The 24,223-nt window shown below is 39.5% G+C and overlaps 1 protein-coding gene across 1 annotated transcript in view; it reads right to left on the bottom strand.

Moving 5' to 3' along the window:
* LOC104465916 (transcription factor SOX-5-like) overlaps window positions 1-24,223 on the bottom strand; it is a gene marked incomplete at its 3' end in the record, with an annotated part of 132,682 nt that overhangs the window by 3,610 nt on the left and 104,849 nt on the right. The window contains exon 8 of the mRNA XM_010079153.1: window positions 2,522-2,699. Within this exon, the coding sequence (XP_010077455.1) occupies window positions 2,522-2,699 (178 nt within the window). The remainder of the gene's footprint in view (window positions 1-2,521; window positions 2,700-24,223) is intronic.

Below are 24,223 nucleotides of genomic sequence, written 5' to 3'. Positions count from 1 at the left end.
AGAAGATTGGAGAGGAAAGAACAAGAGATGCCCTGCCACTGAGATGCAGGTCAGATGCTGGACTCCGCATCTAAATGTGATGCTCACTCTACTAGGGACAAAAAAATCGTGTAAAAATTGAAACTCGATGCATCGTACATGGAGAACAGTAGGGCCGAGCAAATTAAAGACGAAATACACTATTACCTACCACAGTTAAAAAGTGTAGGGCTAATAATATATGCATTAACAAATAACAATGTGATATTAACACAATATTTATATAATGTCATACCAAATAAAGTTATTTCCTTTTCTAAAAGGCATAGAAGCATATTCTCTGTCTGATATGTGTAACCACGAACATCAGCAATAATCATGTATGCACAGTGGGAGGGTAATACAGTGGGAGCTAGATCTGTTTGGAACTTTGGACAGAACTATGGGTCTCCTGGTGTCTACGTAAGTAGAATATGGAATACAAAGAGCTTGGGAGAAACCCACAGAGACACAAAAAAAATTCACTACATAGCTCTGAGGTATCACAGAAACAGCTTCTGATAGGTTTGACCTGTGGTTTCTTTTGTTTGTGCCATCTCTGAAAGTAGCCAGCAGGAGATATTTTAGGAGCAACAAGACACACAGTAGCAAAGGTACATGAATTTACCTCAATACCCTAAACAGAGCCTGATTTACATCCTGAAATCTTAATTCAGGTTATATTCAATCACTTAATGGAATAAAATGTTTCAGTCAGAAGGATGAAGAATGGGGTGTGTACACATTTTACTTATACACACAAAGAACAGTACCTTTAACACATCAGACTTGTAAAATCAACACTAGGACTGTTATTATTTAGATGTTCTTTAGGCAAAGAGGTAATTTTGACAGGAAGAAGCATTAAGACTATTTTCTGGAATAATCTTAAGAACAGCCAGTTAAGATGTTTTGCAAGATACAACATCAAACTTGTTTTTTTGAATAAACCTGTTGATTGTTTTGTATATTAGACCAAGGTAAAATAATGCTCCATGCAGCTTTTTAGTGGATGAAGGACTGAACTTGTAATTTTGAAAAGATATATTTGTGTATTGGGTTTGCGTGGCAAGTTTTTGGTAGCAAGGGGGCTACAGCACTGGCTTCTGTGAAAAGCTGCTAGAAGCTTCCCCTGTGTCTGACAAAGCCAATGCCAGATGGCTCCAAGATGCAAGATGGGCAAGCCAAGGCTGAGCCCATCAGCAACAGTGGTAGTGCCTCTGGGATAACGTATTTAAGAAGGGGGAAAAAAACTGCTGGGCAACAGCAGAGAAGAGAGGAGTGAGATTTGAGAGAAACAACTCTGCAGACATGAAGATCAGTGAATAAGGAGGGGGAGAAGATTGTCCAGGCACCGGAGCAGAGGTTCCCCTGCAGCCTGTGGTGCAGACCCTGATGAGACAGCTGTGCCCCTTCAGCCCATGGAGGTCCCTGGGGGACCTGCATCCCAGGGAGGACCCCATGCCAGAGGGGGGAGGGTGTGCCTGAAAGAGGCTGTGACCCCATGGGAAGCCTGTGCTGGATCCTGGAAGAACCTGTGGACCCATGGGAGAGAGGAGCCCAGGCTGGAGTAGGTTTGGTGGCGGGACTTGTGACCCTGTGGGGGTCCCATGCTGGAGCAGTTAGTGGAGAACTGCAGCTTGTGGGAAGGACTCATGTCGGAGAAATTCATGGAGCACTGTCTCCTGTGAGAGGGACCCCATGCTGGAGCTGGGGAAGAGTGTGAGGAGTCCTTCCCCTGAGGAGGAAGGAGCAGCAGAGACAACATGTGATGAACTGACTGCAACCCCCATTCCCCATCCCCCTGCACCACTGGAGGGGAGGAGGTAGAGAAATTGGGTGTGAAGTTGAGGCTGGGAAGCAGAGAGGAGCCAGGGGAAGGTGTTTTAAGATTTTGGTTTTATTTCTCATTATCCTACTCTGATTTGATTGCTAATAAATTAAATTTTCCCCAAGTTGAGCCTGTTTTGCCTGTGACGGTAATTGGTGAGTGATCTCTCCTTGTCCCTATCTTGACCCATGAGCCTTTTGTTACATTTTCTCTCCCCTGTCCACCTGAGGAGGGGAGTGATAGAGTGGCTTTGGTGGGCACCTGGCTTCCAGACAGGGTCAACCCACCACAATTTGCATACATAAACTTTTAACTTAAAGGGAATTTTTTTTTTAAAGTTTATTTATCACTTTTAGATGACACAGTGGAATACAGTATGTCCTTAATGCCTGCTATTACACAGTTTACTGTCTTTAACATATGCCATTAAACAAACAGTATTTATCAATTGTTATTGATAAACCAGCATCTGAAATAACACATACTTTCGTCTTCCAAGATTATAAAAGTTAAGACACTCCTGAAATTCTAAGTCTGAGAGTTTCTTCAATGGAGTAGTATGGTCAGCCCCTGACAGCTCATACACCACTGTCTGGCACTCGCTGATAAATGCTCACTTTCCAATAACACCTATTCATCGTTATGAGGTGGGACAAATGAAACTGAGCTTACCTATTGTGTTAGCTCTTGCTGAAGGACTAGCTAATGTTGCTGGCACAGAGGATTTTAGTGAACTGGCCCCACTATTTATTCTCAGAGTTGGCATATGAGGAGAGGTGGGTGATGTGGGAGACTTGCCATCAGATGTCTTGGGTTTGGCTGAAAGGTTCAGAGGCTGGGCCACTTCATCCTATGACAAGCAGAAGAGAAAATAATGTTATTAAAAAATTGCTGTTGGCACAACACCGTCCAAGCAAAGACAGTTGTTTTCAGCTCATATGAACTTCTAAACCCCAAAGGTTGTATGATATATATTAAGATCAAATGTGATACTATCTTGTCATTTCAGTTTGGAACTGAGATGACTGATAAACTGGAAAATTAGCATGACATGATCTGAGAACATCCTCCATTTGTACTTTGTATGTAAGAGTTGTCTCTGAAGAAATTATTAACATCAACAAGATACATGCTTCTATGATGAAAATTAAGAGCAATATTGCAGTTATATTTTTTGTTATTTTATTTTAGAATCGATATGGATGAATTAAGTAAGAACTGAAGAGCATTTTCACTTAAAATTCAACCACCACCACCCAACTGGGGCAAACGTGTTTGAATGAATGGGTTTTCAGTTGGTTTTTTCACTGCTCTTTTGTTTTTCTGGGGTTTTTTTTGTTTTTGTTTTTTGTTTTTTTTTTTTTAAACTTATGCTTTCCTCTGAACTTCCCAGGCACAAAAATATCATAGGAAATAAATGCTTCTCTTCCACCATAACAAGAAAGCAAGAAGAACCTGCTCTTTCCACAAAATCTGAAACAATAACCTGGTTAATTCTGCATAAGCCCCGAGATTTTTTCATATTCTGTGGAGCTGGACTTCAAGATTTCAGTAATTATTATTATGTGAAAATAGAAAAATTAGATTACTTTTTTTGCAGGGTAACTGGAATTATTCCTAAACCTGGCTTGATTACACAGAGTAACAGACAGTGCTATAAAACACATTAAAATTCTAAGTCATGTATTTTTGTTTGACCAAATAAAACACAATAAGGGAAAAAACACAGGGAAGGGAGAAAAAGCTTTTCAGCCAGGGGGATATTTTAGAAGTGATTTTAACTGACTTTTAAATAACCAGAACTAATGGATATGGTACTAGGTCCAACCATCACATATTAGCTTAGCTTTCCTCTGACACTGTGACTTAGGAAAGCCATCCTTTAGCTACTGGAAGTGTTACATCACACAACTGGGTTTCAGCTCTAGGCACTGAAGAAGCTGATTCTGACCTCCCTAAGTTGTAAGTACATTCACTGTTATAAAATTATTGCTGACTTACAGCAACGCAAAGCAGACTGGAATTAGACTCATAATGTTTGAGTGTTTTACTGTTACCACTAAGGTATTTGTAACTACTATCATACAACAGTGATTCTTTTCCACAGAGGGTGGTGTGCTGCAGTAAAGAAGGAATTTTATAGTTGCCTATCGCTTGTGGAAGTACGATGCAGATGTACGCCTCCAAACACAGGACAATTCTGCAAAGCCCTGCCATATAACTTTTCTATTACCTTAAAGAAGCAAGCTCTGAGCAAAGGACTTTTGTTATATTTTATTATTTCTACACTTTTGTAATAGTCATAATTAAAAGTGAATTAAAGCTTAGCAGACAAACATATCAGAGACATCGTGGACAAAGCTGTCATCCTTAAAGTGATATTTAAGCCATCCTAGATGCAACTTGTGCATAAAATAAAGGGGGAAAAAATCAATGCATAAAATTGAGCTTATATTCTGTATTCTCAGAAAGCAACTTAGGCACCTAGAACGCAGAATTCTGTTTATCTTCTGGGAGACTTAAGCCTCAGGGTTAAAAATGTCACCCTGCTCAACCAGCATTTGACATTTTAAGAAGGTATTCATTACTTTACAGAAATACAAATCCATCTGTATTAGAATAAAATAGGTTAACCTACTGGCCAAATGGAAGAGGACTTGCTCTGCTGTTCCACCGATTTCCATTTAAAAAAAAAAAATAAATCTCACAACAGTGCAACTATAATGTTGTAAAATCAGTACTGAATTGCATAAAAGTCTAAGTACAAGCTAGCCAATGAACCAAACACAGTGACTCCGGGCCAGACAAGGATCCCTGAAGAGCAAAGTCATCTATTCGGAAGACAGTATCAGAAGCAATGCAAATCTGCCCGCAGACTTGTTTTGGTTCAGTCCAAGAGGGGTTAGTTTCCATGTACATTCAATTCTTGACCTCTGTTGCAAGTCTCAACAGAAGGAGCTGATTAGTTTCAGATACGGTAGTAAAAGCTGCAGAGTGCTTTCTGGCCACTGGAAATCTGACCGAGAGCAGCACTTCAGTTCATACAGACCAGCAACTAGTGCCTGACAGGAATGGCCTTCACTCATCGCAAAGCCAGCTTGGATTCCAACCTGCATCCATGTACTGAAAGGTTTTTTTTCCGTCTTGTCCTTTTGACTCAGTCCCTCAGCTATACTGTCCCTATAACGTTTATTTCCTTCCCTTTTCTCACTCATTCTTCCTCTCCTCAGTTCTTCTGTTCCCTCTTTTTAGCCTGGTGTGAAGGCAAGGTCTTGTGCGAGTCCACCATAGACCAGTGGGCTTGGTCTCATTTAATGCAATTTAGAAATGGGGGAGGTAATTCTTTTTTCATCATAGGCATCCAGCAATGAACTGACTGCACTGTAACTATTCTTGGTAGTAGGAATGCTCTTCTTCATTCAAGTCAGCACAGCCTTCTCTGGAGCCAAGAAGTATAAGGCCTTGTGGAAATAATAGAAGTCGACAGTTCCAGAGCTGATAAATGTCATTCCAAATTGCCCCTTCATTCACTTTCATTGTGTGTTCAGGCTAATGGTAAATTAATCGGAGGTCACAGAAGCTTGGTTCTCAGAAAAGAGGATAAGTAAACAATTTTCAGCTATTATATGTATTTACAAAATTGTATTACTTCACTGTTTGATCTTCTTAACATTTTTACTTCGGTTATTTCAAAGAGCATTCTCAATTCCTCACTGGAAGTCAAATATATTAAAAAATCAGTCAGAGAGTTTAGGAATCCTACGCTGGATCTCGAGTTGACAACAATTTAAGTAATTTCCTTTACTACAGTAGAACTACACTGATTTATTCCATGGGAGTCTAAACAATATCTGGGACACAGGTAATAATATACAATTGTGTTAAGTGTGAAGATGACTGTTAGGATCTTCACTCAGTGAGCCATTTTACTCTTTTTCCTATCCACAGACATAAATCCAAAACACTCTGCTCTTCCAGTTTAAATCAAGAACTGTACTGTCTTCATTACTGATTTGTGCCTGGGTAACCATGAGAAGAATTAGGTGTTGGCCTACCTTTATTTTTAACTACAAAATCTCCCAGTTAACATTCTGACATGTTATAGATTAGCAGGCTTCACTCTCAGTTATATCAAGGATATGTATAAGTGCAGCATGACAGCTAGGGCAAATAAGAGTAATAAAAAGAAAAAAACAGATGTAGCATGCTCACTCCAGGTAGATAGTATCTTTCAACAGCCAGGAGATGCGATTTTATACAGTGGGATCACAGAATCTAGAACTACTCCCTGCACGTAGTTTTTATTAGAGAAAGCTCAGTATTGATTGGTCCTTGCCTTTTTTTTTTTTTTTTGACATGCAGTTTTTCTAAGATGCCATTGATAAAGTTTTTTTTCAAGCCAATATTTTTTAAAGAGTTAAACAAAGTCAAACAGTTATTTATATATCAGCCAAAACGATTAATGCTTAGACCAGAGGACATTAAGACCCAAAAGGCTGGTAATAATATAAGCATGGATGTGAGAAAAGTAAAATATGATCTTGATTAAAGGTTATGAAATGTTTCTTTTAAAGTAGTCTAACAAAACAAAACACGCACAAAAAAAAAAAAAAGTAATGTAGGGAATAAAACAGAAGCAAAAACGCACAACGGAGGGCTAATAAAATGCAGTATCCATAGCAAGCGCAAAGCATTGGTAAAGAGATTCCTATCCTCTGTGTGATAGCAGTGTCAGAATAGTCACTGTTTTAGGGAGAGGTGATTGTTTGCTTCCCAGGATTCAAAGACTGTCATTAACCAAAACTTTGGATCTCAGGGAACTTTAAATCCTTGATTTGCTCTAGGTTTTTTTTCCCAGCTGATCTCTAGATGTATGAGGGAAGAAAGAACCCTTCACCTACACCAGAATTTCAGGGGTAAACAAAATATTCAAGAACTGTATTTTGTAGCTTCACTTAACCTGGATTTGTATAATTTTGAGCTTTCATATTTAAGCATCAGAAACTGAAAATCTCCAAACGTAAGTGCTTGACAAGCAACATTTACACAGAAATACTGCTGGTAAGTTGAGTGTGCATCACACTGCTTTTATAAGGTTTGTACAGTACTTTGAAAAGGTAAAATGCTAGGTAAACACAAAGTGCTTATTAATATGGGAGGAAAAAATGAAAGAGAAAGAAAAGGAAGGGATTTGGTCACAGTCATACAGTAATGTAGCAGCAGCGTCTCAGACAGACCCAGGAATTCTGACTCACAGTCACCAACGTTGCAAATAGTTGGCAGAAATGGTGTCTCTTCTAATCTTTCAATCATGCTGTCTCTATTTACTTCCTCCTAAGGCAAAAGGTTAATTTATCTCTATGGAGAATGGATAAGGAAAAAGAAGGGAATAAAATCTGATTTTGAGAATCTCTCTAAACCGTTTATTAAAAATGGCACTATTTCAATACTAAGAGCCAAACAAAAGACTGATAGCCCAGATGAATGAACCAGTCTCAGAGAAAGAAAAAAAGGGTGGTGGTGGGCAAGGAACCAGACGATTCATTTGGATTTCATAATCTCACTTCTTTTCAATATTTTAAAGATTAGTATACTATTACGATACTGTTACTGAATTATTGTACTGTCATTTAAACCCAAGTCCTGTATCCCACTGTGGCACACACTGAAGGTCCAGGATGCACAGTTTATTACAAAATCATGAAGTACTCTGTGTATCATCTGACTGGCAATACAAATATGCTTAAATGACCTGGCATAAACACAGCCTAGCATGCTCTACTAAAGAGGCTTTTCATGACCTCTGGGAACACATTCGCCACATCTTGCTGCCTATTTAAATGACCTTGACAGTACAAATTACAGCCAAATGAGTTAGAAATAAGAAGCCAGAGAGAGGGTTTGTAAAAGAATGCCTCTGCCACCTCACCAGAAACAAAGCCTCATTCCCCCACCCTGGTTCTCTTTCATGGAGCTCTTCACTTCAACAGAAATGCAAAATATGGAGCACTTACTGGCATGTCTGGGGCAGAAGACAAGGATGCTATTGTTGCCCATCGAACAATGCAGCTAGTCAGTGGCTTATCCATTCAGCTCATCCAGAAATGTCTAACCAAAATATATCAGAAACCAAGATGCAACAACATATACGCAAAGAAAATCCTTTGGCACCACTGTCCTGCAAGCCTACAGTTGTCCACACACTCACACAAAGATACTGGCAGCTTCCTTCACATCCCCTGCCCTTCCTCTGAAGCCACTCATGGTGAAACTATCAGTAGTGATAATAAGAAACCAAGAGGTAAAGGCAGTTGTGAAACATGTTGTATAAATGAATCATGCTGCTGATATTATCCTCACTGATGAAATAATTGTATTAAATTAAGCAGGGATGTTCACATGACAGGATGGGTGAATTAGATAATGCTCATCTGCAGCTGTACCTCCTCCTGCCACGTTCTCAAGTTCTGATTAAGAATAATGTGTCCCTTCCTGCAAAGGTGGAAATTTCTCTAACTACACAGAAAAAGAGATGGAGACATATAAACAAGCATCTTGGTTATGATATGATCATAAACACAACAGAATTATTCTTCAGGTTCAGAGAAGTCAGCTTATCCTACTCTTGCCTATGAGCTGCAGTGCCCAAAGCTAAAGGCACAACTAGACTCTAGTCAGAAAGGAACAGAAAAGGGACAAAAGACAAGGCAGAGGGTAAATATTAGGAAGAACTGTCTTCTTCCTTTCTGATCTTGCGAAGTGCACAGACTTTTCCTTCTGTGATAGATAGCTGCAGAAACATCTCAGCCTGGATTTCTATCTATACCCAGAGCAGATTTTTTTATGGTGCTGCTTTGCCAAGCATCTCTTCCTGAATGCATTGCTCTCAGAAGGTAGACACTTTCTGGACTCAGTGCAGGTTACCCAGCCAAAGCTAGTACTTCCACTCTTTACTGATAGTGCCCGAATACTCTTATTCATGGGACTCAAAACAAAGGGGGAAACTGAGCTGCCTTATATTTGTGACAAATATTCTTTTTGTTCTCTCATCTGCTTCTTTTAGGGGACTACTCAATGAATAAATTACTCCCAAATGCTGACTTATACAGTGGGAGTATTCTTGCACAGCCTCCATTTGGGGAAAACTGGTACAGGAACACACCAATTTAATCTGTTTTGTAGTACCAGGGACAGACAGGCTTTTTTCCTGTCCTTTTTTACAATGCTAGGGGCTCTTGGTAAAGGTATTTGTTGCAGACTTTGTCCTCTCAGAAAGATCCCAAAGATCTTCCCCTTTCATTTTTCTTTGCAGGAAGCCTAGATGCCAGGAAAGAAGTCTGCAGTTAAGAAGACTGATTTGCTGCCCTGGAAACCCCAAGCTTTGATTTTGTCTAGTCCACATGTTGTCACAGTAAAATAAGATTGCTGCTGGGTGGTTTTCCCTTTGTATTAAGCACTGTTGTTTCCCGAAGTTGTATGCAGAATTCACAAAAAGATATAGGAAGAACAAAAGAGGAGCATGCAAAATGACCTGTCTATATCCACAGAGGGCCCTAGGGGCTGCATGCCTTCCCCTCCTCCCTACATCCTTTTCATCTGATGCACATCTCTAGTATCACTCTATTCTATCAGCCACAGAATACAGATGTTGAAATAACAGAGGACCAAATGCCAAACAAGTCTAGGATCATTTTAGTCCTCCAGATAGCTGAGACATGGAAGAGTGTGGGCTGTTTCAGCTTCAGGGCAGCCTAAAAGCAGTGTCTGTGGAGAGAGCTACGTAACTCCTCTTCAAAGTCTACATCCAAAAATGACCTGGGGCAAAGGCCTTTATTTTGTGTCAGAACTCTGCACACAGAACCCTACAAGCAAGTATTTAAAACTCTTCAGGAAAGACAAGTGCTGCACTGGGACCTTGACCTTTGGGGTTTTGTGGAGCTCAAGGCAGGCTGTTTGGCCAACAGAATACACCAGGGCATGCAGCTTAGCAAAATGAGCAGACTGGTATGTGTTTACCCAAAATTCATTCATTTAGTTTCTCAAATCCTCATAGAAGCATCCTCCAAACCATACTTGCAGCTTCTGGCTGGCTTTGGACTGCCGAAACACCCACCATCCTTGTGAAGTCTCCTGGTAATCTCCATGGACAAACAGCACGATGTGTTTGAGGAAAGTGGCTGGTATGAGATTTCTAGGCTATTTTTTCCTTGATCATGAGTTTTCAGTCACATCAGCTTCTAGAGATACCTGATGACTTACAGATGCTTATCCCAACTTGGATCCAAACTTCAAACATTCATTTCCATCCATACTCCTCTTGCCGTTATTCTGCTGTTTGGGCATTTGCTCTTCTGGTTAGAATGAAAGAAGCAGAAGTGAGAGTTGCTTACCACACTGCTTAGGACCCAGTATGTGGATTTTCAGTACAGCATGAAACAAAATTGCAGGAACAAAGAGCTTTTAGCATTTGCTTGCACCTTATAATGAAAAAGCTCCTTCTCACGCCATATCTCTGAGTGAGCGAAAATTTAACTCAGTAGCCTCATTTATAAAAAAACCTTCAGCGAATCTTGTTCTGAGCAAATCCTGCCAGCCTTGGCCTGCAATGAGAAGGGTCCATGTTGAGTAAAGATACCACATGAGCCGCTGCAGAAAGACTGGCCACTTGGGATCCTGCTAGTCCATACTTTGTGCCAAACTTGTGTCCTGCTGTTAGCTTTTTGCTTCTAATAATTCTTGTTCAGCTGTATTTGTCACATCACTGTTGTACTTACTTATTTGGTATAATGCTATTAATGAAGCGCTTCTCTAAGAATGCTCATGTCAGCTGCTAAGCAGGAAGAGTGACTTGGGCACAGGTCAGAAGGGATTGACACAGATACAGCAAATCTTCAGGGGAAGACAACAACTGATTTTTCATGCTTTTAACCATGCAAATCACTTCACAGGAGTTAAATATCATTAGAGAGGATCACAAAATTGTGGGGGACAGGAGGGGTAAGGGTTCTTCCTAGAAAGATTGCTTCTTCCAAACAATCCCCACTGAAATACATGGCAAGTAGTAAAGCCCAAGAAGGAAAAAAAACCCACTTCTCTGTGTACCTTAGAAATATTAATGAATTAAAGCTCATAATTACTCTGACAGCCTTTGCCTTATTTTACAAACGGGAAGAATAAGGTACAAAGTGGCTAAATAATTTGCCTAATCTCACACAGTGAGTAAAGAGCTGAGCTGTAAGGAAGAACACAGCAACTGCCACTCTTATTCAGACCGGTGTTTTGGGGTTTTTTTTTGATACTGTACCGAACCTCCCAAAATGTTCATCTGCTTCACAAGAAGTTGCAAGAAAAAGTAGATAGTTGTCAGTTTGATTTGTGGTATGTATTTCAGAATTAGTGGTGAGTAGAAACTAGAGTGGCCTGTGCCCTGAAGCATGACACCTAGTAACTTGGGTCTTGGATGGTTTTGTTTTTTTTACAAATCCTTGCTACATAATTCTGTTCCAATAAAACCAAGAAGTCCAAACATGTAGTGTTGTGTCCTTAATAATGCACTCTCCCACCCATAACAAGGCTGCTTAAAAAATGGAAATAGACATTAGACTGGATTTTGTTTGCTGCCTAAACTGGACTTGGAGTCACCACCTTCCAATGAATAATCCCCAGAAAATGTTAAGCAGAATAAACAGCAATGAAAACAACAAAACCTGAAAGGACGGGGAAGGACTTGGAAGGAAATAAAACAAGGACCTGCAAAGCCAAACAGCATTACAAACTGGTACATTTTAAATGAACAACAAGAAAACAGAGCCACACTGATCAAAGCCTCCCACCTCCTCTCTGTGGTGGATGACACCTTCGCTGGGAGCACACCACCACCTCTAACCCCACACCTGCAAAAGGAATTAATTTCAAAAAGAATACAGACCAAAGCGTACCGTATCAAAACAAATTAGCAACAGACCCCTCCTCCTGCTGTGGTCAGACAGGAGAAGAAAAGATGCTGCATGGATTCTAAGATTCAGGGGAGAAAAAAAGACAAAACAAAACAAAAAAAAAACCCCAGCTTTTGAAAACTTTAGAAGAAACAAGTCAAAAGAGCTTGCTAGCAAAGAGATTTCAAACAGCTTGGACAACTGGCAGCGGGCTAAGTAATTCCTTTTCAAAAACCACCTGTGCTTTCTCTGACTTTGGATATCTACGTAGTCTAGGTAGATTTTTCACAAAGAAAGGCAGCAACGTATGCAGCACTACAAATAAGTAGTGCAAAGATAACATGCACTGTTTTTATTTATAGATACATACAACTGTAAGAAAAATGTCAAAATATGTTTTACAACTGTAGATATGACCTGCTTGACAATTTGTTTTTCCAACTAATAGCTCTTCAAAGGGAAACTATCAACACCAAACTCATCCGTCTTTAATGCTTGCGTGCCGCTAACAACATCCCAGATCACTAAAATCAAAATGATTTTACAACTCTGTCTTGCTGGGTAGTTTTTTTCATTTCACCTCCTTTTAGCAGTAAGATGAAATCTAATCAGCAGCTCCAGAAACTGGAGGGAGTTTAATGTACTGTAGGGAATGTTCAAAGCAAACACATGCTCCATCGAGTACTGAACACATAGAGAAAGAATTTGTTTAATATTTATACGCCCCTCATTATTACATACGTGGGGTTAACTACTTGAGATTACACCTGTTGAAAAGGGTTGTTCCTTTTCCCATGCCTTTGTTTATTGCTGATTCCTTGGGTCACACCAAAGAGGCTCAGGTTCAGTTCCTGACTTTCCAACAAACTTTCTCTGTGAACTTGGATGAGTCACTCAGTATCTAGTCTTCTTCTGCACACGGTCACTGATATCTTGCAAAGTTATGATAAAATATAACCAAATATTAATTTTAATGTCTTACACAAGTGCAAATGGCTACATGTTACGGGGCACCTCTTTTGTCTCAAGTCTACTTGCCTCTACTTACAAAATTGGAGAAAATGCATACTTTAATCTATGAAAAGGGTATGTACCTACATACATCGCATATATGTTTATCTAACTGGATGAGGACACCACCATTTACAACCCTTTAAGTTTAATAAGTACTATTGATATTATATTATTATCCTAATGAACATATTAATCAACCATAATAATCATAATTAAAATCAAAATATATTGTAGTTCCTTTTTTTTATTTGCTGCTGTCAATACTGAATGCAGATTACAAGCAGAACAGTGCTGAAGTATTCAGCCTCCCTTGGTGAATACACTTCAGATCTTATTCCTGATCACACCAGCAAAAATGAAATCACCATCAGGATCGGTATTGGGGCCAAATTGCTGACAGGCAAAATGAACCACTAATTGCTGGATTCATTAGTAAGACTCATAGTTTGTCCCCATGAGACGCTAAACACTTTCAGCTCCTTTTAAAACCTTGCATCTTAGAAATTAAAATTAACAACTGCAAACTATTATTTCTGTTATAGTGTAGAAACTCAGCATGAATCTGAAGTCAGATCACAAGAACGCCAAAAATCTATTATGTTAAATTAGGCAGATTTTTATCTACCATTTTCCTGTTAATTCTGGAGAACTTGCATGCATCCATATACAATAGATATTCCATGCTGTTCCCCAAGCCTAAACAATTGGTTAAAATAGTTTTTTGTAAAGCTGAAAGAAGACAACCGCCTTTAAAATACCTTTCAAATAGCCCCAGTATCACACTGTTAAGATTGGCCTATTCTTTTCAGACATAAAACAAATGTCTATTTAAGAACACATCCAAATGCATTTCCATCACTCAGCCAGAACACATTCACCTCCCAGAAGCTAACACTGTAAGAGATGGAAAGAGAGAGGGGGAGAGAGAGGAGACCTTTAGTCCACCTACTGGCTTCACTAAAGGCAATGAATCCAGCCCTAGCTCATTTCAAGTAGGTTCAGTTGTGTCAAAGGTTACCCACAAGCTATTTCTTGATGATTTATAGCTGATGTCTACAGATCTCCTTTTATTTTAATGATGACTTCAATACAGACGTTAAGACATTCTTTGTCTTCACAGAAGTATACGAGAGGGAAGTTGACATCTCAAAAAAAAAAAAAAATTCCAAGAGGCTGATTCGCTATTTCTGAACAGGGCCAGCTCTGGGCGGTTTTTATATCTTATCCGGAAAAAAATACGGGAGGAAAAAAAGCCCCCTTCATCCTTTTCTCCCATACCGAAGCTGCTATGTTTTTGTGACTTATTCTGGGCACGAATCCTAGAGCACTGACTCAACGTGTATGTCACCAGTTAATTACAATCAAGACAAGACACTAGGATACTTGGTAAGCATAAGATAATTTTATCACTTCAACAGTAACAACATGTATTTATATAGCATTATTTTCCTCTGAGCCCAGAGCAATTTACAAAGTGAGTTCCAAATGATACTATCATGGGAATCCTTCCACCCAGCACGGAACTGTAATAATTTGGGGGTGAAGAACAACAGTGCAGGAAAACCAGTAGCAAGACATACTGCATCCATTTGAAATTTAAGATGTCATGCCAGTAAAACCCCTGTCATCCAAATGTGAGATTATTTTTAGCCTCAAAAGTAGTGTGCATGGGTGTGAGTTGGGTACATGAGGTCTGTGTGAATGTATGCTCGTGTAGCATACAATCTTCATCTCTATCGACATTTTGAGCACATTGGCCAATCTCCATTGGGTTTGATGAAGTCCTCAAAGGCCTCACATCATTTGTGTAGAGGGACAGTGGGGTAGAGTAGGGGGATGCTCTGAGCCTCTCCCCTCAGGAGAAGACTCCAGTGCTTACCCACACTTTAAAAGACACCAGGGGATCCCCAGGAGAGAGGTCTTCTGCATCTCCAGCCAGAGTCCAAATACTGAGAGACTTCACAAATTAAACTAGGCTTCATCACTTCTGGTACTCTTGAAGCACCTTGCTCATTTTAAAATGAAGGCAGAAGAGAAAATATCTATTCAGTTTGTTCTGCTCTGCAGGCCTCCGAACACCTGTGTTATTTTCTAGCTTAGGCTAGCCAAAATGGTGTGGCTGTTGTCTTCCTCACCCGCTAGCCTCAATACGCTTTAGTTGTTTGGTACACTAGTGAATCTCCTGGGTATTACACCACCACATCATACCACCTATGAGCTGCAGTTCACTAGGAGGACCTATTTTGTGCAGAGAAATTGGTATTTCTAAGGCTGTGAAATGAAGAACTGTAAATCCAGACATGAAATGTAGTGGGCAATCAATCATGTGACACCATTTTAACTTCTGATGTTATGAAAAGCTACTTGACGTGCACTTCTCAGCCAAATGTATGTGTTGAATTTCTCTGACCCCAAATTAGGTCTGTAACTTTTATAGAGAATGTTGAAAGCACAGGCTGTCTGCACATTTAAGATGAATAATAAGCAAACAGAGAATTAATTCATCCCAGAGTTTTAATTGCAGACTCTCAGGTATCAGAAACTAGGATAGGAGTACCCAGAAAGGGAAAGAAGATAATTTCAGAGAAGACTAAAGAGATTCGAAACAGGCACAGAAGAGGGTCACTCTGATCCGCAAGCAAAGCAGAAAAAACAACAGAGCTTAGACTAGAAGGACTCCAGATTTTCTGAGGCAACTAACAGCAAAATTCAAAATATATTAACGTACAGCTATAACATAAAGTCTATACAGTGCTTAGCACGGCTAAAGATAAAAATAATCACTGACCTGGAATGACTGCAGCCCTGAGAGAGCTACCTTTGGAAAGAAAGAAATTCACAAGAACCCAATACAACAAAAATATTCTCCAGGATTGTTATATACATATGTTTTCTTCCTAACTGTATAGTGAATTAAAAGTTGCTTTAGTAATTCTGTTACTACATTACTCCCTTTTCCAGTACACTGCTTCATAGTTTTCTTCTGAAGACGAATGAACGTACCCCTGAAACTCAACTTTAAGAGGCTTTTTGTGACAATTTTTCCCCTAGATATGTCATAGTGGGTTGTGTTTGTCACTATGTAACTCCTGTTATGTTTTGTTAGTTTGAAATCACGTAACACGATGTGGCTGATTCATGACATGACATGTCACTGCCTGGCATGTCAGCTCAAAGCCTGTATGAACCCATGTGCTACATCTCCACATACACACAGCTTTTTGAAATGGCCCCTTATTTTAAATCTACTAGCAGGTGCTGGCACATCCACTCAAAAAAGTTGAAGAAACATTAATAACTTACAAAATACTCAAAGTTATATTCTTTCTGTGACATTATGATTGGAAACTGAAAAGCCTTTTCTCCAGCGTTCCCATTAGAGACAAGGTCTTCCTCTCCATGCTCTCCACGTGTCAAGCAACCTTTTATCAAAGACTTTTTTCTTAATTTTTTTTTTTGTCCAAGAGATACCAGTCATGGCATTAGCTTATCTATCCTTTAAAAGCTGCAGGGAAAAAATTGGCAAATGAAATGAAACAAACAGAAACTAAACTCATTCATTAGTACTAAAAGTACACATTTGAATTCATACTCTGTCAGCATTGGTGGATAAAGGCACATGATAATGATAAAAATTTTAAACTCATTTCATATATTAAATCCTGTTGAATTACATCAAAAACCAAAATGGTTTGTTGCATCAGCTTGCCTGCCTCTGATGCTGTTTGGATGTTCTCAGATGTTCTCTCTGGATATTACTGAAGCACTTTTATTGGGAGATACTATAGTAAAAAGTCTAATTCTGCCGAGAAATATTTATGCCTTAGCAGAATTGCCAACATAAAGTCTTCTATGATTTGGGACTGAAAATTAATCCCACTTGATTAGAATAGTAACTCATCAATTGATTTTGTTAGCTGCTTTCTAAGACTTTGAGATACACCTATACCAATCTATAAGTTTCAGCCATGACAGCCTGAAGCTTTTTGTTTAAATGAGATTCTCACATATTCACATGACTCCAGGAGCTGGGACTTTAAGGAAGCTGTCCATTATAAAAACACAAGAGGTAGCCACACTGCTTTGAAAAATGTGTGTACTCTAAGGTGATGATTTCCACACAATTTCTCTGAAACCCTCTTTTCCACCAGTTTGTTTTACACTAAACAATAGAAACTGCATTCTGTACAACAAATGTGTAGTTCTGAGAAACTTCAGTGAAATATTTACCAAGGACTTTGTGTAACTCTAGAGATAATACTAACCTTGAATTTGAAAATAAAATAGGTTTCTTTTCCATTCTGCTGCTAAATGTTGCTTCTCTTCAGCTATCCACAGCTACTAGGGATTACCGTTTAAAATATTTCAGATTAAAAAATTTGTAGAGCTCCCTTGTTAAACTATAATCATTTGGCTGTGGGGACAGGAATACTTACTGCAAAATACATTTCTTTGATGCTTAGTTTGAATTGCATTCTGTCTGAATCTGTCTAGAGAAGCTAATTTCAAATCTAGCATGTAACATGGAAGCCAACCACCCTTCCGCAGAAAAAGCAAGCAGCTTCTGGAAGCTGCTAGACTGATCACATTAGAATTTGATTCAATCACCTCAGAAATGTACTTTCTGTGTTGAAAAGAAGTTCTACATTCGGTAAAAGACGGCCACATTGCTGTCAAGGAGAGCCCTGCCAACGCAGCCTATGCACTTTACTTTTGATTATTGCACATGCCACAAAATACCCAAACACTTAAGCTGAAGCTGCAAAAGGAAAGATTTAATTGCTGAAGTTAAGTACCTGTCTCCCCTCTAGAAAAATCTGTTAGAATGAGAGTCGTCTGCTGCATTTTAAGCTATCTCCTAAACCATGAAATAGCTACATTGCTAGAGTACCATTATTTTGCACAAGACTGTGCTCCTGGAATAAACAGATCCCTTGATTTAGAGTCTATCAGCTTGGAGCCTAAAAAATAAATCTCTGGAACAAAGTATGACCTTTATTTTATAGGAATTTCATATTACGAAGGAAACTAGAAATTAATCTGATATTGGCATAACTGTCTGGTTTGTTATCTATATTTAACTTAGAGCTAATACTGGTCTTTCATCTTTGCAGTGCTGTGATACTCAGCAGCCCCCAGTGAAGAATGCTATGTCCCAAGCTGAACTTGCACATATTTCTCCTCATGGTTGGTTCCCCTTCCTCAGCAGAAAGACCCTCTCCTAAATATTTTCCAACTCTCCCCACAGAACAATCCCACTCAAACATGAGGATGATCAACAAAAAACACTTCAACCACCGCAAAATCTAATTTTTTTCTCTGTTTCATCATGCAGGTCCAGATTCCATGCTCTCCTAAAGCCCTTTTACTGATATTCTTGGGACTGCGTGGCCAGCTGGCAACATCAGCTCAACAGCTTTCTTAGTGGCATTAAAAAACCTTGACTTTGTGACACTGTTTTCTTGTTTGGGACTCTTCCAGTCTCTTCTTGCAAAATGGTGCTCTTTCTCATTCAAGTTCTTTGTTCCAAGTGATACTAGATGGGCAGTTCTGTCAAAAAGATTCTGCAGAAGTTGATGCTTAGGTATTTCTAAGTAACAGGGTAAGATGCAGACCAGAAACAAAATGTCAGATCCCAGCACTCCTGAACACTGAGGGATTCTGTAACTGAACCTGGCTTTAGTAGCTGCCTCCTAAAAGTAATAGTGCCTGGTGTAATATCTTGGTCTTCAGTAGGAAGCCAATGCTGTGGATCATTCAACGAGAAAGAATGAAAACTACTACCTGCTGCCCCCACCACCAACTCTGCCACTTGGGGAACAGTGGGTGTTTTATTTATTCACATCAGTTAAGGAAGGCACTAGCGGCAAGGAACGGTAGTGAAGTAGTAAGAAGCACATACTGCATGTTTGTCATTACCACTTGGCTTTACATCTCTATTATTCCCTGATTTTTCTCTTTCAGAAATGCAGCAGTTCTGCTTAATACATGTATCTTGCTTTTGTTTTATGATCACAGATTCCAGAGGGTTGTTTTTTTTTTCCCCTTTTTGTTATGTGTTCTTCTGAGTTTACATCAGAAAAAGTGCTGACTGAGCTTGACAAGGGCTGACTGGCTGGCAACTCTGATTGAGAGACACACTCCTGCCAGAGAGACATGATATCAGGAAACAGAGCTGTGGAGAGTTAAGCTAAAAAAGCATCCTAGGAGCCCCTCCATGTATCTAATTTGTTTTTAGGAAAGTAGGAAGGGATGAGAGCCAGGCAGAAAGCTGTGCAAATTCCTACTCCTGCTGCTTTTTAGATACTGCTATTAACATTGTTTTTACTGTTCGGAACACATTCTCTGTTTTAGAAAGCACCTTAAGAAGTTCCATTAATACACATCACTTCATTGTGCTCCACCAAATGGTTTAAAAAGCCATTGTTCACATGCCTGGATGTCATGTATAGGAAGAAGAGCAAGAAAGAGGAAAATAGTTTCAAAGATTTTGTCACCAACTTGACATTTTGCTATTTGGGATTACAGGCACAGGCAGCAAAGGAAAAAGGCTTCCAGGTAAAGAGATAATTAGTTACAAGGTCTCTATTAAGAATGGACAGGGACACTAAAGAAGCAGCATAGCACTAAGTAGCATAGAACAGATAAGGCAGATGAGGTCTCAGTTTACAGCTCCCCATACATCACTGCATTCCTACTATAAACTTTTCCTTAATTATCTTACAGCTATTTCTAAACTGTTTGATACACTAACAAGGGGATTGGGAAATGCAAGCACTGAAAAATGTTTTGAATTTACTGATTTATAATATTCTAGTGCTAACTGTTATTCTGGTGCTGAAAAGCTTAACAGATTAATTTATAAGGATTTCTTTTAAATCAGTGGCATATAATGAATTGTATCCAGCCTGGAAGTTCTCAAAAATGAAAGAGCCTCACAAATCTTGGAGATAAACCTTCTGTAAACATAGCCTTGACGTTTTAACAGGGATGGTGCGTCTTACATCACTTTAATGAGAACTCTTGTTCTTCACTCTAAAATACCTCAGTACTCTCCTTAATGAAAGTAAGGATGTCTTAATTACCTTCTGCTTGGATAGACATTCAGCAGCTGCTGGGCTCTTCAACCAATAAAGAGGGAGGACAGTAATTGCTATTAGTATATGAGGCCTAACGTGTGCAATGAGTTAGTTTCAGACAGGTTTCTCTCCTCTGCTCTTCACGGAAAAGATTTTGGCCCCTTCTAACATAAGCAGTCACACCCTTTGGTCACCTGTGCAGAGCCAGCTGTCCTCTTTATTGCTGACATACTTCACAGTGCTGTGTAGAACAGTTAGCTCATGCTTCAAAAAATATTTGATATCACTAAATATCACTAAATAAAAAAGTGTTATGAATAAAAATGTTATGAATAGCAATACATCTATCATCTGTAGAGCTGAGATGAAATACTTTAACATGTTCAAAAATGGCAGCTCTGAGGGTACAAGGAATCTGTACGTCTATCACCTAGGTTTCTGCAATAGTCATAGCTTGATGTGGCAAGGAAGCTGATGCAGCCATGTACAGAATGGAGCTTAATGTTTTCCCCAAGATCTCCCCAGGATAAATTTTCACATTTTGTGCTACCATACAAAAGAGAGAAATGAGGGAATGGGAGACAAATACACCCAAGTTAACAGGACTGCTTAGGGTAGTCACCTAAAATGAAGTTCAAGTCAACAATTTGCCTGAAGTAGAATCAGAATTATCACCTAGATGAGTGTTCTTATTACCAGGCCATTTTAGAGCCTTTTTCTTTCTCCTTCCCTTCAGATGCCTTTTTTTTTTCTTTTTTTTTTTTTTTCAGCACAGTTTTATTCTGAGTCAAGAAAGCTTTCTTACTGAAACTGGAAAGTACAGTCCCATCATCAGTTTTGACTGGGACAGGAAAATCCCCAACTAGCTCCCCATAGTAAATAGTTTACTTATTTTTCCTAATAACATAGCCTGTGGTGTGTCTGAATTAAAATGCCCATTTCCAAAGACTCTCATTCTTTATTTTCTTCTCCCTAGTGTCAGATGCACTTGGTAAGAACATCAACAGTGATGCGGTTGTAGCTCTGTATCCAGGTTTACCTTGCCTGGATGAGAATGGAGCAAGCTCGCTGCTGGTCCCTTTCTATCCTTCGCATACTGCAAACACAATGAAAGAGACAGCTGGTGCATGTAGCAGCAACTGTAGCATCATCAGCAGATATTCCTCAAAAATTGAAGAAGTTTCCCTGGAGAGTCTCTGGCCATTACAAGGTCAATCTGAGCTCTGGTAGAGAGGCAAGGTCTAAGTCTTTCAAAGGCGATTCTATTGCTGACTACAGGTGACACGAAAGATTTTCAATACAGTGTTTACTTTGGTGACCAGAGAATCTGATGATGTGAAAATAAAGTACCATCTTCGGTTAAGGATTCACATTGATATTTTTCTGGATATCGCAGTTGAGAAGAATCTGATTGTGTATATCCAACTGCTTAGTGCTGTTGTTGGCTTGTCTGAAACACATTTCCTTTCCCTGTCACAACTCCCAGGTGCTACTGCTGAGCAAATAGTAAGATCACTGCCAAAAGTATTTGAAAAGAACAAAAAAATTGATTTGGACAATCTGTGTGCTGTTGCCATTGATGGAGACACAACTGTGAGTAGGGTTAGGGCTGAGGTCATAACAAGGTTAAAAGCAAAGTGCCCAGGAATTCTCTCCTGTCACATTTCACACTGAATTACTCCTGTTTTTCAGCAGATGCTACAGACAACACATTGTGCTCCATTAAATACGGGGAAACATTTAGCTACATTTACAAGCTACATTGAAAATTCACTCCAGAATTACTGTACTTGAAAGGTTACATGGAAAGGGCTAGGATATTGCATCATGCAGGCACTAGATGCTATATTTATACATGCAACATAAAAAGCAAGGAACAAAGGCAGGAATGAACAGGACCCTGCCTGTTTACAAGTGAGGGTGATGTTGCTCATTTGAAGTCAGTGAAGACTGTAGCTATCAGCTGAGAATCCTGGTAGCATGGTAAAGGTCACTGTTCAGATAAACATATTCTCTATAACATTGCTTTTTTTTTTTTATATCTCCTACATGGGTCTGTACAAGCAAGAGACTTGAAGTAAATCGCAAGCTGGACTGCTGGGTTATTCTGCCTAGTCCTTATCTTCACCTGTGCCTGTCCTCTCCTACTTAGTCAGGAGTGTGTAACCACCTTGAACACCCAACAGAGCGGCATGCAAGCATTTACAGGATCAAAGGCAAAATCTGCTTAAGACAGACTTTGGAAATCCAGCACAGTTTGGCAAACTTCAAAGATAGTTGCCTTTCAAATGGGTTGTGGAGGAGGCCTTGGTAAATTTGAATGGTGTGATTAGCATACCGGCTGTTTTTAAAACTGCTCAAGAAGAAGCTGTGTTAAAATCCATTTCCGCAAGACACACGCATTTTCTTTTGGACAGGCTCCACTAGCTCTGTTTCTTAAATCATTTTTCCTGGCACAGACTTCTTCTTGGAAGAATGTACGACACCAGCTCACTTTCCTAACCAAAACTTGACAGAATGTGTGCAGCACAGCATAATGGCATCTCTACTTCATGGCTTCCTAAGAGTTACAGCACAGAAACCTAGGAAGTGAATTTGACTATTCCAGGTCACATCTGTTGAAAAGAGAGTGAGACAACAGAAGATGCCAGCTTACTCTGCCCAGCACAGTGTTCAAACACCGGTGAGGGCCACTGATTAAAGGTTTGCCAAAACAGGAGTTGCCAAGGTCTTAGAGGAGTTCCAGGGATGTGTTCAAGTCTTACTAGATTTAAAGTATGATCCTTGGCAAACTCCCCCTGATGCTTCTCAGCATTCCTAGAGCCAACAGTTGTTCCATCTGCTGCTGAGGCCGACTTTGAAGAATCCTTGCAAAGAGCAGCACACTAACTTTAACACTATACAAGAGGGAAAAAACCACAGCTTTTCAAAAGTGACCTAGATGTTTGCCAGTAGCTTGACACACTCTCAGGTAAGGCTGTCTCCTTGTCTCCAAACACTTGAGCATTTTACCAAAGCTGTGCCAGTGTAAACTGTGGGCTGAAAATAGAGATTCAGCAAACAGCATCTATTGAAAGCTTGTCTAAAGGCATTAACTGTTCATCTGTGGAGGTTTGATGTACAGTAACAGTGAGAAAGACTACCGTGAACTAACTTCATGAACCAAGCTGCTGAAGGAGATTAAAAAAACCATATTATAAAATGGCTGTGAAACTCAGACAGACATTCCCTGACAACAGCTAAAAAAAAATAAATAATTAAAAAAATTAGCAAGCACAATAAACATTTGGAGCTGTTCAACACAAACAAGCTTTGAAAAAGGAAGGTCCACACAGACACAAATGAAGGTGTTTAGTTTCAACACATAAGCTTCAGTTCCTGCCACTGTGACAGATTCGCCAGCGTGTTTTCTGAGCCAGGCCACTGCACTATTGTATAAGCTTTATTTCTAATTACTGTAAGCTCTATAAAGGTTTCTTTATCATTTAGTATTATAAATAATTGTGCTTCCAGGCTGGGGTTCAAAGCTCAGTATAGCATTCGCACAACAGCACAGGCAGGTCAGGTGACCTTTCTCCAATTCTCCTCTCTCTGGTGCTGAGGACAGACAAAGTGATATGTCTGTCATACGCCATTACCATTAGAACAGAATCTTGTTCTTTTATTACAACTGAACTTTTTTTGGAATGCTAAGTGAAATCAATGTCTTGGATTTCCAGGCTGAGCTTGGAGGTCACAGCCACTCTATCATTTCTCAGCATTATCCCTTCTCTTTCTCTCGCTCTCTCTCTGAGCCTCCAACTGGCACACAGCAGATTGAAAACAGCATGTATCACAGGGCTCACGCTGCACAATTTTACAGCCTTTTGGAGCCCCCTTCCTTTCCTTTTGGCCCACTTTTTTTTTTTTTCAATTTGCAAATAAGTTTTGTTTGTGTCCTACAGAACTGCAAGCCAAAGACACTAGAACACCTACAAATATGAAAAAGCAATGAAACTCAAGGGAGAACAGAGCCGATCTTGACAGCTGCCAGTAAGGCAGTTATGCTTGACATTACTGGTAGATATGACATGCCTCCTAATTTCACAATTGCCACTAAATAAATACTGTGTCCCCTTAGATCTCATCAGACATTCTGCTTATGCACAAGAGATCCAAAAACAACACCAGGATTTTAAGTGTAGTGTGTCTAGCAAGCTGTTAGCCACACACAAAAACCCCTTGTAAAATTCACAAAAATCTCTTGTTAATCATAGACATGACTTTTTGGAAAAAAAGAAAAACCCGCTACCCTCAAGAACTGCATGGCTTTGGGATTCCTCACTCTGTAACATACAAAAGAAGAG

Source organism: Pterocles gutturalis, unplaced genomic scaffold, assembly GCF_000699245.1.
Source record: "Pterocles gutturalis isolate BGI_N339 unplaced genomic scaffold, ASM69924v1 scaffold33103, whole genome shotgun sequence".
In the NCBI taxonomy this organism is placed as follows: domain Eukaryota; kingdom Metazoa; phylum Chordata; class Aves; order Pterocliformes; family Pteroclidae; genus Pterocles; species Pterocles gutturalis.
The sequence above is the reverse complement of the archived record's forward strand: the minus strand, read 5'-3'. Positions and strand labels throughout refer to the sequence as shown.